The sequence below is a fragment of the Amphiura filiformis genome, chromosome 16 (assembly GCF_039555335.1).
Source record: "Amphiura filiformis chromosome 16, Afil_fr2py, whole genome shotgun sequence".
Taxonomy (NCBI): domain Eukaryota; kingdom Metazoa; phylum Echinodermata; class Ophiuroidea; order Amphilepidida; family Amphiuridae; genus Amphiura; species Amphiura filiformis.
In genome coordinates, this window is record NC_092643.1 from 18,221,633 (window position 1) to 18,236,719 (window position 15,087).

The 15,087-nt window shown below is 35.9% G+C and overlaps 1 protein-coding gene across 1 annotated transcript in view; it reads left to right on the top strand.

The window, feature by feature from the left end:
• Positions 1-15,087, top strand: part of LOC140135661 (scavenger receptor cysteine-rich domain-containing protein DMBT1-like) — a 166,415-nt gene that overhangs the window by 137,919 nt on the left and 13,409 nt on the right. The window contains exons 37-40 of the mRNA XM_072157239.1: positions 2,763-3,083; positions 3,706-3,897; positions 6,336-6,488; positions 13,509-13,838. Of these exons, the coding sequence (XP_072013340.1) occupies positions 2,763-3,083; positions 3,706-3,897; positions 6,336-6,488; positions 13,509-13,838 (996 nt within the window). The remainder of the gene's footprint in view (positions 1-2,762; positions 3,084-3,705; positions 3,898-6,335; positions 6,489-13,508; positions 13,839-15,087) is intronic.

Genomic DNA, 15,087 nt, shown 5'->3' on the forward strand with positions numbered 1-15,087 from the left:
AAATCCCAGAGCTGTTCTCCTATCAAAGAGAAGCTGACCCTCTCCTGGCTTTCCACGCAGTGTATTCTACTGCAACACATAATACTTGTGTGGTAGCTGATGACACAGATGTATTTATTCTGTTGCTATTTGTAGCAGAAAATGCTACTAAGAACCTGTATTTCAGACAAGGGACCAGGCTGTCAAGGGCAGGCATAACGTAGCACCCCAGCAAACACAAAAACGTTTTAAAAAGGTTATATTTTGGCTTTTGGTTTAGGTAAAAACGTTTTAATAACATTAAAATGTCGGGTTATATAAAGGTCATGATAACGTTTTAAAACGTTTTGTATGAAAACACAATACAACAATATTTTTAAATATTAAATTTATTTTAAACTATTTTTGCAAACATTTTTGCCAAATATTGTGTCAATACTTAAATAACGTTATTTGAACCCAGGAAACACAGAAATGTTCTTAAAATGTTTTTTTTTTTTCAAAACCTTTTAATAACATTTAAATGTCGGGTTATAAAGGTTTTTAAAACGTTATTGAAAATATTTTGGGCAAACATTTTTCGCAAAATATTTTTTCAACCCCAAAATAACATTCTGTTTAGAATGTTTTGTATCAAGTTTTCAAGAATGTGTTTGGAATGTTATTAAAACGTTTTTATACCCTTTATATGACCCGACATTTAAACGTTTTCTGTAAAACATTTTTGTTTGCTGAGCAGTAGATTATCAAAAAATGTTTTTTAAGGTTATGAAAACGTTTTATACTCTTAATATACCCTTTATATAACCCGACATTTAAACGTTTTCTTATAACCTTTTATAGCCTTTTGCGAATGATGTCGAAAACATTTTGTGTTTGCTGGGACGATATTAGGTCTCTTGCAAATCACATTGGAAGAGATATTTGCCTACCTGCTTTTCATGTAGTAACAGGCAGTGACTTCACGCAACCTTTCTATGGCCGGTCTAAAATGAAAGCCTTTACCAAGATGCAACAGAATCCAGAAAGCCTAGAACTTCTATCTAGCCTTGAAGGAACTGCATCCAATCTTAATGAAGTTACAGACTTCATACTTCACATAGTTTACAACAGGCCAAGGAGGGAAGAGACCGCAGGGGATAGTCGCTATGCAATGAGAATTTGTGGAAATGGAAAGAAGCGGAAGGTAACTCCGTCTCAGAGGCTTCCCCTGACGGTAAATCAATGAAATGCCACACCCAACGTGCAAACTCGGTAGTAAACTGTATGGTTAATTGCCTGGTTGGTATGTTCAAACAACAGAATCCTCTATACTACGGCTGGGAACTTGATGATGATGATGTTTTTAAGCCCGTTTGGTACCGTGGTTCGGCACTTTCAAATGAAAATGAGGTGAGACAGATGGTGGAAGAGGAGAAAATGCAAATTGAACCTAAGAACATTATAATATACTAGTACAAACAGTCATTATGAGCTATGTGACGGACATTTCAAGCCAATAGCAACCATTTTGAGCTTTCATAAACTGCTGCCAACACATTTCTACATGATTATATTTGGACTAACACTTAATTTTCGACACTTAAGTTGTGGAACATTGTTTTCTTTTGGCCACATTACTACATTAACATCGTTTTGGCCGCCAATTTGAGTTTTGGGTATGCAGCAGCCATTTTGAATTTTGAAAATAGATTGATTGTGATCTTTATACCCCACACAATGCAAATAAGTACTAAAATCATTTTAGAAATGTTCCTACATGGGGAAATATTTCGATTTGGAAAAATATTGCATTTTAGGCGCCATTATGGATTTTTGAGCATAAGGCAGCTATTTTTGATTTTAAAAACTATCAGAATAGATTTGTCATGCTCGAAAACATATAAAGAGACACCAAATGTACCATATTTGGCCAGAGAATGCTTAAAAATAAATTTTGACCCCCCCAAATGGGAGCACCCCCGGAAAAAAAGGCATTTTGGGCGCCATTTTGGATTTTTGGGCATAAGGCAGCTATTTTAAAAACTATCAGAATAGATTTTCCATGCTTGAAAACATATAAATAGACACCAAATATACCATATTTGGCCAGAGTATGCTTAAAAACAAATTTTGACCACCAAAATGGGAGCACTCCCGGAAAAAGGCATTTTGGGCGCCATTTTGGATTTTTGAGCAGAAGGCAGCTATTTTTGATTTTAAAAACTATCAGAATAGATTTTCCATGCTCGAAAACATATAAATAGACACCAAATATACCATATTTGGCCAGAGAATACTTAAAAACAAATTTGGGCCCCTAAAATGGGAGCACCCCCGGAAAAAGGCACTTTGGGCACATTTTTTCAAAAAAGGCCCACCGGGATCGTGTTCCTCGGAAAATTTTGGTCTAGAATCGACTTCAAACACAAAGTGAACACCATTTCCCAATTGCGCGTGGCTGAGAGGCTGACTAATTCCAGTCACTCAACATACTGTGTTGCGAAGTTGGAGGAGACTAAAGCTGTATTGACGAACACGCGTGCGTTAAAAATGATGTAGCTTAGGTCCAGCATTGTTGTTACCCACTGACCCGGCATTGCGCCTATGACCTCTCACCCTCCTGCTGGGCTGTGATGCAAATTACCTTGAGTACCGGACACTTCCGGTATTGATGGCGATTGTCATCAATACCGGTACTCAAGTTCATGAGTACCGGTATGTCTGGTTGACCAGATTTAAATTAAATCTTAATTTCTACATACCCAGATGAATGAGTCTAACTATTATTATTAACATTATAGGCACAGAAAACGGAGTTCGTCTTGTTGGTGGCGACAGTCCTAATGAGGGTCGAGTCGAAATTTTTCACACAGGATCATGGGGTACAGTTTGTGACGACGGTTGGACATTAAATAATGGTCATGTTGTGTGTCGTCAACTTGGATACGCAGCAGCAGAACGAATCACTATTGGTGCTTCGTTTGGAGTAGGCTCGGGATATATCTGGTTGGATCAAGTTAGTTGTACTGGAACGGAGGCTACATTAGCTGAGTGTGGAAATAATGGATGGAACATTCACAACTGTGGGCATAGGGAAGACGCGGGAGTGTACTGTACTGATGGTAACTAATACGTTACAGGTCGATAGGACCTAGAGTTATTTATACATTACGTTTCACTACCTGAAGAGAATTGATAAAATATTGAATTCCCTCCTGAGGTTATGGTATCTTTTAATGAATTGACCAGATCACCAGGCTTTCATTATAGCTATAGGCAGTATGACACACATAGGTCAATGTGTTACATGAAAATGACCTTGTGTGGTATTTAGTTCCCTGGAAGTGCTTGGGACAACTTATGGTTAGATGTTGATCCCTCACTATAAGAAGAGTTATTACCATCGATTTGGTTGAAAAAAGAGGTGAGACATGATCAATTCTGTTCAGACAGTGAATCCTAATGAGTTAAAGTTATATTCTAAACTTTAATCCTTACCCCGGGTCCATACCCTAACCCTAACCTTCCTTATCACCTATAACCTGAGTGATCCTGCATGCCACTTGACTCTAACCCTAAACATAACTTTAACCCTAAACATAGCCTGATTAGCTCGGAATTCATTATCATGCCTACCCTAAAGTATTTTGTTCCAACTGATTAAGACTATTATTCGACAATACCGACATATATGTTCTGCGTGCATTGAGAGTATCATTTCTTTCGTATATTTTGCTCCTGTAGTGGTAGGCACAGCAACCGAAAGCGCTCTTCGTCTAGTTGCGGGCGGAAGTTCAACAGATGGTCGGCTCGAGATATACCATAATGGTGTTTGGGGAACTGTGTGCAACGACGATTTTGATATATTAGATGCCCAGGTGGCGTGTAGACAGTTGGGATACAGAGGAGGGACCATTCTTAGGGTGGTAGGTAGTGGTAGGTATTTACCATTAGCATGTCATAACGTATGTTCAATATGTCACAGCTTACCATGCAAGATATTATCATACTGCAGTTACTGTCCGTTTTCCTATACACAATACACAGTGCTCTCACCATTGACGCGTGACCTCTACAAACAGTGTATGTTATAGGTATATGGGCATTGCCTAGTTAACACCACTGTGTGAAAAATAACTAGCCAATATTTAAACTATTCTCCAAACTTCTAGCAAATATATTTCTCTAACATGACCTAAAATTACAGCTAGGTTAGATGTTCAGAAGGGGTCGCACTTTCGTAGAATATGAGTGAGGGCAAAGCATAGCTAGCTCATAGCTAGCCAACTCCCCGTGTTAATTGAATGGAGATTTGACCGAAAATATTGAGCTATATTGGTAACGGACCGCTCCGTTCTGAAGGATGCCACAAAAAAACGGTACAAGCTACATTTAAACTATTTCTAGAAAATATAGTTTTGTAACATGTCCTAAATTTTTAGCTAATTTAGGTGTTTGGAGAGGGTCGCACTTTTGTGTTTTAGGAAGGATTATGTAAACGACAGATAACACCAAAAATATGAAGAAATTATTTCCAAACCGTGTTAAGTCAACAATCATTATGTTGCTCATTTTCAAGAATGCTGGTTTACAAAAAGCAGGCCATTGTCTCATTTCGTGAACAAAGGTACACATACCATTGTTTCCTTTCGTTTCCTTTATAATCGGTTACCCAACTGAAGCTATAATACCAGCTTTATTGCGATATCGCACATGAAAACAGACACATGTGCACAACCAGAGAACCCAGCAAACACAAAACGTTTTCGACATCATTCGCAAAAGGTTATAAAAGGATGCCAGAAAACGTTTAAATATCGGGTTATATAAAGGGTACATTAAAGGTATAAAACGTTTTCATAACATTAAGTAACATTTGTTGGTAATTTATTGCACAGCAAACACAAATGTTTTATAGAAAACATTTAAATGTCGGGTTATATAAAGATATAAAGGGTATAAAAACGTTTTAATAACATTCCAAAAACATTTTTTTAAACTTGGTACAAATCATTCTAAACAGAATGTTAATTTGGGGTTGTAAAAATATTTAGCAAAAAATGTTTGCCCAAAATATTTATAATAACGTTTTTAAAATGTTTTCACGACCTTTATATAACCCGACATTTAAATGTTATTAAAATGTTTTGTAGAAAACATTTTAAGAACATTTCTGTGTTTGCTGGATGCAAATATTTTAACATAATGTTATTTAAGTGTTGACGAAATATTTGGCCAAAAATGTTTGCAAAAATAGTTTACAATGACATTTCGAAAACATTTTTAAAATATTGTTGTAGTGTGTTTTCATACAAAATGTTTTAAAACCTTTACATAACCCGACATTTTAATGTTATTAAAACGTATTTACCTCAACCAAAACCCAAAATATAACTTCTTTAAAACGTTTTAAAAACGTTTTTGTGTTTGCTGGGAAGATCCGATTTAATCAGTTGAGCTGTTTCAATGAGTGTTATCTTGGTTTAATAGCTTTTAATTGGGTTTAAGTCCTGCAAAGGTCGAAATCTAATTTTGCGAAGTTGTTAGGATAAAACACCCTTATTTTTAACGATGTCGCGAATTTTTGCCCTTCAATAATGCCCCTTTTTTCGTTAAAACGCGAACGACATTTCTAATACCACTTTCTGACTCGTATTGCACGGCACCCGCGGTTTTATGCGTCGTATATTGATGGGATCTGATGTAATGTGCGCCAAACGGTAATGAAAAATAATAAAACTACGATGATTTTAATATACATGTAAAACGTAAATGTAGAGCACCCGTTTATTTACATTATTTATTTATTTATTTATTTATTTATTTATTTATTTATTTATTTATTTATTTATTTATTTATTTATTTATTTATTTATTTATTTATTTATTTAATTCTACCGAAGCCAGGCCAAACCCATTTAGTTCTCAGAGGCTACTAAATTCAAGAGATGCCTCCAGATATGACGGGACAGGGATATGGGAAGAAGTCCGATTTTAGAAGCAGGAGGAAAACCGGAGCACCCGGAGAAAAACCAGCGAGGACGAGCATGGATCGGCAACCAAACTCACGTGTGGCACCGCGGGGAATTGAACCCGGGCCACAGTGGTGAGAAGCGAGTGAAAAGACCACTGCACTAACCCGCGCTCCCAATAAACGTATCTGTAAAAGACGCTGCCGCACAAATTTGGTGCTAAAAATCTTTCGTTCTTTACAGTCATGGGCGCCAACCGTCGTTTCCACGGTCGTGGGCGACTCCCTCCAGCTAAACCTTAAACATGTGCTAAGCAACAAATGTTTCATCATTCCTACTCTTAGAGCTCTTCTTAGTAAAAATGTGCATATTAACCAATTTGTGTGTATATCATCGTTTCAGGAACTGAAACTGGTCAGATCTGGCTTGATAATTTAGCATGTGTGGGAGGAGAATCCGCTCTTGCTGACTGTGCTCATAATAACTGGGGTGAACATAATTGTTTTCATAGGGAAGACGTGGCCATATCCTGTGATGGCGGTATTGTAGTTCCAAGTATGTAAGGCGTTTATAAACATGACATCAACTCAAACCTAACTTATTCTTCACACAGGCAAATAGGAAGTATTGATTTAATATTGATGATAATATTTCAAAGAGTAATGATCATCAGCATGGTCAGTCAACACTGGTTACTATTATAGGTAAATTAAGTATTTCTTAGCCAAGCTCCAACGTACTTGTTGCGTCCAAGTAGCGCGCTAAGCGTGTACGCAATGTACGGCGCGTGCATGCTTTCTTCTGCACCGCGCTATGTGCGCGTTGGTTTATCGCAGAGCGTTCGAATCATAATGTTCGAACTTACATAATTTCCCTGTAGCAATTATTACACCCAAAAGTTTGTGACTATTTTAGCATTTTTCTCAAAAAAGAATTACACACTGGTAACAAAAGTTATGTATATTATAGGGGCCAGGAATCCAGTTACTATACTGGAATTTCACTGACTCAAGACAAACGGTACGTTATTTATGATAAGAAAAGAGGTACCGCTAGAATGTACCTCATTTCTTAACATTATAATAATGAACCACTTGTCTTGAATCACTGAAATTTCAGTGAAGTAATTGGATTCCTTGCCATATTATGCATAACTTTTCCTACCAGTGTGTAGTTATTTTTTGAGAAAAATGCAAAATTAGTCACAAAATGTATCAGGGAGTGTAGTACCATCGAACAAATGTGAACTCGAGGTTTTCCTATTGATGATTACCAATGAATTGCAATATTAATGCCACATATGACATACTTCACTATATTTTTCATGAAGCGCCAAGTGTGTCGGGAGATTGTGTCAAATCATTTTTTGTTATAAAATGTGCTTAAGGCGACAAAAAACTCTGTTTTACGGGGGAACGGACCTTTCAAGTAGGATCGGTCGGTTGGGGTTTTTTCTCTTTTTTTGTAGAAAATGACACAAAATATTACCAAAATCTGCATATATTTTGAAAATGCATTCATTAAAATGTACAGGAAAAAATTGTTTCCCAATTATTGTAAAAGCTGGGTCGATCGGGCTCGTAAAACATGGTTTTCTTTTTTCGTCGCCTAATGTGAGTTTATTTTTTTAATGAATTCGACTAAAATGGCGGAAGCTGAAGAGATTTGTGGGCAGAACTGAAATGCACTTGTATTGCACCAATTTTAAAAATAGGAGGATCTTAATATGGGTGTTAAAGTAATACGTACTCAGACAGAAAGTTTGAATGCCCTTGGGACACGTCTTTAGCGTCCCGTAATAAACTTTTTAGGCTTCTTGTGAGAAACACGCCATCTCGCGATGACCTCATGGCATGTGAACCAATCAAAATCCAGCTACTATCCAACCTGAAAAAGGACGTGCGCTTGATGTAAAAAGGATAAAGTCAATACGTGATTCTGAGAATGTGTACGCATGGTGGTGATTGTATTAAAGTATATTGTAAAACGCCGTCGCAAATTCGACGTTGCCAACATTATAGGCTATCAGCAGTTTTGCGTCTGCCTGCATTATAACAATGCATAGCAACGATTATGGGACTGGCTCAACAAATCAGATACCGGTACCATAGGATTTAATAAAGTTCAAAGTTCATACAAAGTAAAATCGTTCGACGATTGTCATGGATAAGAATTCACGCACTGGAAACATACATGTAGGCCTATCATACCTGAATAGCTCTCAAAAATGATGACATGATAATCGATAATTAGCATGATCAAACTCAGAACTGCAAAAGTCAGATATCTGATAGTAGGCCCTATGATTCAGCAGCAGGATGTCATGACTTAATTTATTCTTTATGATTACGATTTAAAAAATAACAACGAAATAATAATTACAATTAAACGATGATAATATTATATACTATAATGTATAGGATTTTGTTTTAAATTAAAGAAATTATAAACATTTTTTTTATCATAGGCCTAATTTAACATGTTAAATATAGGCCTAGGCCTATATATCATTTCGCAACATCTTATAGGCCACACAAACAGCATGAACATGATGAATATTATAAACTTGTCAAATAACTTAAAAACACTCAGTTGAAAACGTTTGTCATTTTGTCTTTATTTATACAATATTGCTTCTCGTATCATTTGTTTTTGTGTAATTATTTTAACAAAACAATAGCCTACCAATCCAATTTAGCAGAAAAATGTTATATTAAAATGCGCTTTGCGATATTTGTAGGCCCTAAATTCAATTAAAACGCCATATAGGCCTAACTGCACGCGGTTGGTATAGGCGGAGAGAGAAACTTTTCAGCCTACAATGAAATTATTATTATTATTATTATTATTTTGGTTAAAAAAGCAGGACAATAAATCTGAAGTGTTTTCCAATTTATACAAATACATTTTTGTAGTAGGCCCTAACCCAGCGAACACAAAACATTAATTTTTAAAACGTTGGAAGCAGGTTGTATTTTGGGTTTTGGTTTTGGTAAAAACCTTTTGATAACATTAAAGGAGTATTTCGTGATCATAGCACTGATGATCCTCTTTTTATGACAATTTTCAGTATAGATATCCACGAAAAAAGCTTATTCACAAAATTTCAGTTGATTCCAATTTTGCGTTTGCGAGTTATGCATGATTATACTGCTCCATAGACTGTGTTGTAATTTCGTTCTGGTATACCAGAATGAAATTCATATCTTTGCTAAACGAATTAATCTGCAAGAATTTTTTTGTACATAACATTATGTAAAAGTCTCAACTTTTTTTTTTTGAAAAAAGTGGGGGAGATGATGCTGTGGCGATGCCCCTTTAAATGTCGGATTATATAAAAGTCATTAAAACGTTTTAAAATGTTTTGTTATGAAAACACACAACAACAATATTTTTAAAATGTTTTCAAAATGTTATTTTAATAAAAATTCCAAACATTTCTTTTGTGAAATATTTTGTCAACACTTAAATAACATAATGTTAGAATATTTTTGAATGTTATGAAAAACGTTTTATATATCGTCTGTATACCCTTTATATACCCCGACATTTAAATATTTTCGGATAACCTTTTCTAACCGTTTGCGAATGATCTCGAAAATGTTTTGTGTTTACTGAGAAGGTTGCTTCATTTTAGTAATACGTTTTATTTATTTTCATATATTTAGTGTAGCAACATTGAATAGTATTGTTATTATTTTATATTATTTTATTAAATTTTGAACTATGTTCAAAATCTCACCTTCTCTGGTTCAACTATGGTCTTTCAGACTTTCACATTAAAATGTAGATTATGTGGTATCTTTATACTATAGGCTATATAAATAAATGGCCAATGATTTAACATAAAAGTGGGAATATTTTAACTTTATAACATTAAGTTTTAAAGTTTTAATATTTATTTAATATTATTATTATTATTATTATTGTTATTATTGTTATTATTATTAGTGTTATTTTTTTAGCTAATGAGTTAATGACCATAGGGGTAGATCCCGGGGAGATGGGGGATAAATCCTCCTAATATTTTAATCATCCCCCGATGTTGTGGCCTGTATATGGGTTTCTAACCAAAATTAACCCCATATTTGGTAATTTTAAACTAAAAGTGCTAATTTTTATGCGCTTCGCGCAAATTAATTCTGGTTTTGTACTATATTTCACCAGTTTAGCTTCAATATAGCAATTTTTTTTTTTTTTTCGCGCATTTGTACCATAAACTTATTTTGTCGGCAAAAGGTGCTGCATTCACTAGACTTTAAGAAATTTTCTCCAACCCCAAAAAGAAATCTATGCTACTGTTAGTGATGCATATTTTTGGTTTCTTTTTTAGGACATGAAGGGGGATCAAAAAATTTTAGACCATAAAAGGGGGGAATAAAAAATCCACCTTTTTTAGGGGGGATCAAAAAAATTTGACGTCCGAGGCTCCAACTTTTCCAACCATCCCCTCCCCCACCAAAGTATTTATGAACACTCCCTAGACTGGCACAAGTCTCTGGCACAAGTCTCTCTTGTTTTAGAAAAGATTAATTTCCGGCGTACGCGACACCACCCGGATTTTGAAAATTCCCAGGGAAAAAATGGCCTATTGGCATTTCAACTCAAGACTTGTCATGATCTTTCCGATTTAAAAGCACCTATCCTAAAGAATATGATCCCGAATCACACATAAATTCGCCCAGTCCCATTTCCCAAATATGAAAGTGAAAAAAAAAGTGAATTTCAGTTTGGCAGAGGTGGGCCTCGAACATACGCCGCAGCTGCATACAGTATCTCCAAGTCCAGCGCGCTAATCCATTGGACCACATGAGTTGCTGGTAGCCATATTGAATTTTAAACATATAGCTTATAGGCAACTCCAACATTTCTGGGTATAGAATAGAAATACAACAATACGTGTATTGTGCTGAGCACAATAGATAATATCAACTTTGACTGCATCGTGCATCATGGTATTGATATATCGGTCCGTACAATGTAGGCCTATAGGGAATCTGCCATTTTCTTGTAGGCCTATAGTCCCCGGAGTATAGACGTTGGGTTTTCCCCCAGTTTATTCAAGATTTTCACATAGAACCCCCAAGATGTTTTTTAGAAAATAGAAGATTAGATTACCATAAAAACGACACAGTAATCTTTATCGGGGTTCTATGTAAAAATTACATTAGATTTTTCATCATTTTTTGAGCGTTTATTTTCAGTAAATTCAAAAAATATTTTGACGTATATATAATTGAAATACAATTCTCCCCCTGCTAAACAACACCAACTGTACCACAATTGGGTATCACGAATCGTTCTACATGTTGTGCAGTTAATATTCATATATTCCTTTATACATAGAATGCTGCAGTTTTTACACAAAAAATATTTCAGCGAAAACCCGCCCACTCGGCTATTTTATAATGATAATCAGACTTCCTTGGAACATGCAATAATTAGCATTAAAACCAAGTTGTTTTATGCATTTTAAAAACACTTTGGCTGGACGGCGAAGGCCGCTGTGATCCTGAATATAGAGTGCTTGCACGAAAAGTCATTAGTTCAAATCATCATCCAGACACGCTCCAGAAGATATGCAAATGCATGGAGTACAAAAGAATTACTTTGATCAATACCAATTAAACAGGCAATTGGTATTGTACTCCATGCATTTGCATGTCTTCTGGAGCGTGTCTGGAGGATGATTTGAACGAATGACCTTCCGTGCAAGCACCCTATAATTATGATAGGGTCACGCATAAATTCAGCGCACACTTTAAATTTTCGTCTTGGGTAAAGACTATGCTGCAGGGATCGTTTTAAACGTAAATACCTAAATAAATCATGCAAGTGGCCATATTTTTGGGAATTTGTTGTGACGCACCATGATCTTTGCGAAGGTTGCATTCATAGAACACCTCAATGAAATATGATATGTCCCATATATATGTTTACTTTAAAGTCGAAACTAATTTATAGGCAGAAAAAATTAAATTTACTGGCCAAAAATGTGATATTTTTGGCATTTTCTAGTAACATTTTTATGGAAACAAAAGTTACAAAAACCTCGGTAAATCTGTCAATTTACAACCAATTCTACCACCCGAAAGAAAAAACTGTCCGTGTTATTTTGCTCACACAATAGTTCTTGTTCAAAAAAGCAAAACAGCAGAATGCGTGTTATCTCTAATTTTAAAAGAAATGTTCGGGACTTTTTATCACGATTATTGTAACACGACAAAAGAAGTACAGTACATACATCCGACACGTAGCATACATCCTTTTGGTCTGATAACATACCAACATAGCACCCGGCTATATGGCCACATAAATTTTTTAATTCGTTTCGCATCCCAGTTGGAAAAGTGAGGAGGGAGGGGGCTGTTGATTTTTGTTTTTGTTTTTTTGCAGAATTTACCAAATAAAGCAGTTTTCATGTAAAATTTACATTGCTAGCAGTTTTCGGGCATTTCAGCATATGCCATGAAAACGACGAAACCATCATTAATGAGGGGTAAGATCCCTTAGAGTTCCACAAAAACACTAGCAAGTGATTCATGCTGACTAATAATCTTGTTTATACGCATTAACATTTCACTCATGTATTGAAACCTTTTAATGTAATATGAAAATTGAAAATGAAAAAATATAGACTGATCCCAGAAAGTGAGGAAGGAGGTGGGCGTACAACAAATGATTTTTTTTTATTTGGCTTAGCATGGACTAACCGGTGTATGTCTATTATTCTTAACCGTAACTGCGGGGTCAACAGTACATCCGATTTATAGTGATCTACAATCAGTCGCCAAGCTGTGAGTTATTGATTAGCAATCAATCAAGTAAAAGCACTTTCCTACAATAACAAAAGCTTCTAGTCCTATCTCGCAGTTGAAATCGCAATAATCTTAAGCGACCAGTAAGTATAAACTCAGCGCCATGGGTTGTTCCTGGGATATTATATATAGAGGGAGACATTCCAAACCCAGAAAGATTATCGCTGTAGGACCTATGCTATGAAACACTTGTGGGGAACAAATGTTATTAAAAAAATATGCAGTACAAAAGCAACTACGTAAAGATTCCTGGTTGTTCAATAAACTCATGCTGTTTCTTTTTATACTATAAGTTTAAAACATTTGACAGCAGGGGCATTCAAACTTGTACATGTATTTTTATAAACCATATTCTAAAACTACTCCCATCTACCAACTGACCAAACTGGTGCATTGCAAGTTTATTTCAATTCCGACGAACATTGATTGCATTTAAGTGAATGAAATATCACCTGAAACTCCAATATATTTGATACTAACATTTTAGATTAATTTACAACATTATGAACGCCATAATGTTAGCTCATGGAAAGCACATTTTCTATCAAAAAATATTCGACATACCGCAATTAATAATTAGCCCGTGTAGTTTATGCAAACCCCTTTCAGGCTAGTCTTACTCTGTGAAAAAATATTCTAAACTTAATGTCAAGTCTGTATAAAGCCACGTGTTATGTTTCTTTTATTTGTTTATGTCTGTTCACTAAAAGCCCACGACGTTTCTTTTAATGCAACAGAACGTTTTTTTTTATTAAAGCTTTACCTAACAATGAAGGTGGCGTACGACTTGTTGGAGGAAGTAGCCCACTAGAGGGCCGAGTAGAAATCTTTCACGCAAATCAATGGGGAACAATTTGCGATGACTCATGGGATATTAATGATGGTACTGTTGTATGCCAACAACTGGGTTTTTCAGGCGTTGATGCTGTTCATTTTGCCGCGCATTTCGGTCAAGGATCTGATCCGATTTGGCTTGAAGATGTGCACTGCACTGGAGCTGAGACGAGACTGACAGATTGTACCCTTAACGGATGGCCAACTCACAATTGTGGACACGGAGAGGACGCAGGAATCACATGTATTGGTGGTAAGACAAAGTAAAGTCGGGGTTCCCATAATCTGGGAACAATCATGGAATATTGTCCAAAAGAAGGAACACAAAATAATCATGGAATCGTGATATTGGTCATGGACATTCCAGAAAAGTGCCAAAAATCATGGATATGTCATGAATGGTTGTGAAAATAACAGAAATATAGATAGGCCTACAGCACTGACAAGTTTTTGAAAAAAATTGTTTAAAGTAAAGTGCAGAATGGGAGTTTGGGATGAATGAGTGTAACATAGGGGCTGAGAAAACGACACATGCACAGTGCAGATACGTTTTTTGCACTCAAGAATTTTAGTTTGTTCTCATAACTGTTGGTCAGAAACTTTTCAGATTATGTCACTGAAATTATGCCAATAATGTGATTGAAAATCATGGATTACAAACAAGAATGGGAACCCTGAATAAATAAGGTTTATTATATCGCAAATTAATGATTTAAATAGTTAAAGGAAATCTGTACCATAAACTAATCAATGGCTATATAGTTGCAGTAATAATAAAAACGAGAAACAGTAAAAGTCCCAAGCTTATATACGTCCAAATAAAAAAATCTTAATTCCTTACGACGATCAGCGGTCAGTTTGCAATCAATGGTGCCATATCGATAAATCGCTAAATCCGTGCCACAAGCCTCGTCCCTCGTGAACTTTGGTGACACGAAGCGAATACTACCAAATTTCAGATTCAACATTCGTTCAAAAGAAAACGCGACAATTTTTACCCATAAAACTTGACCTACCTTGACCTAAGGCGTCGGCACGGATGCTGATGCACTCTGCCTTGCCATCTGATCCATGGTGAATCCATGCCATACCACTCGGTCTTTGGCCATTCTTCCTGCTGCTGCTATGGAGGTGATATTTTTAGCCAAGCAGTCTGTTTTGATAGTGTCCATCCATCTTTTGGGAGGTCTTCCACGTGGTCTTTTTCCATGTACATTGCCCTCTATCACAATTTTGGGGTATCTGTCATTTCGCATTCGCTGAATGTGACCAAAGAAGCGGATCCTTTTTGGGTGATTTTATCAATGATTGTGTTGTTCAGTCCAAGTGTGTCCCGTATTATGGTGTTGCGTATTCTGTCCAGTCGTGATACGCCCATGATCTTTCTCAAGCACATCATTTCAAAGACTAGAAGTCGATTTTCGTCTTCTTTCTTGATGGTCCAGGTTTCGGCTCCATACATTAGGATAGATAGTACTAGGACTCTGTATAGTTCAATTTTG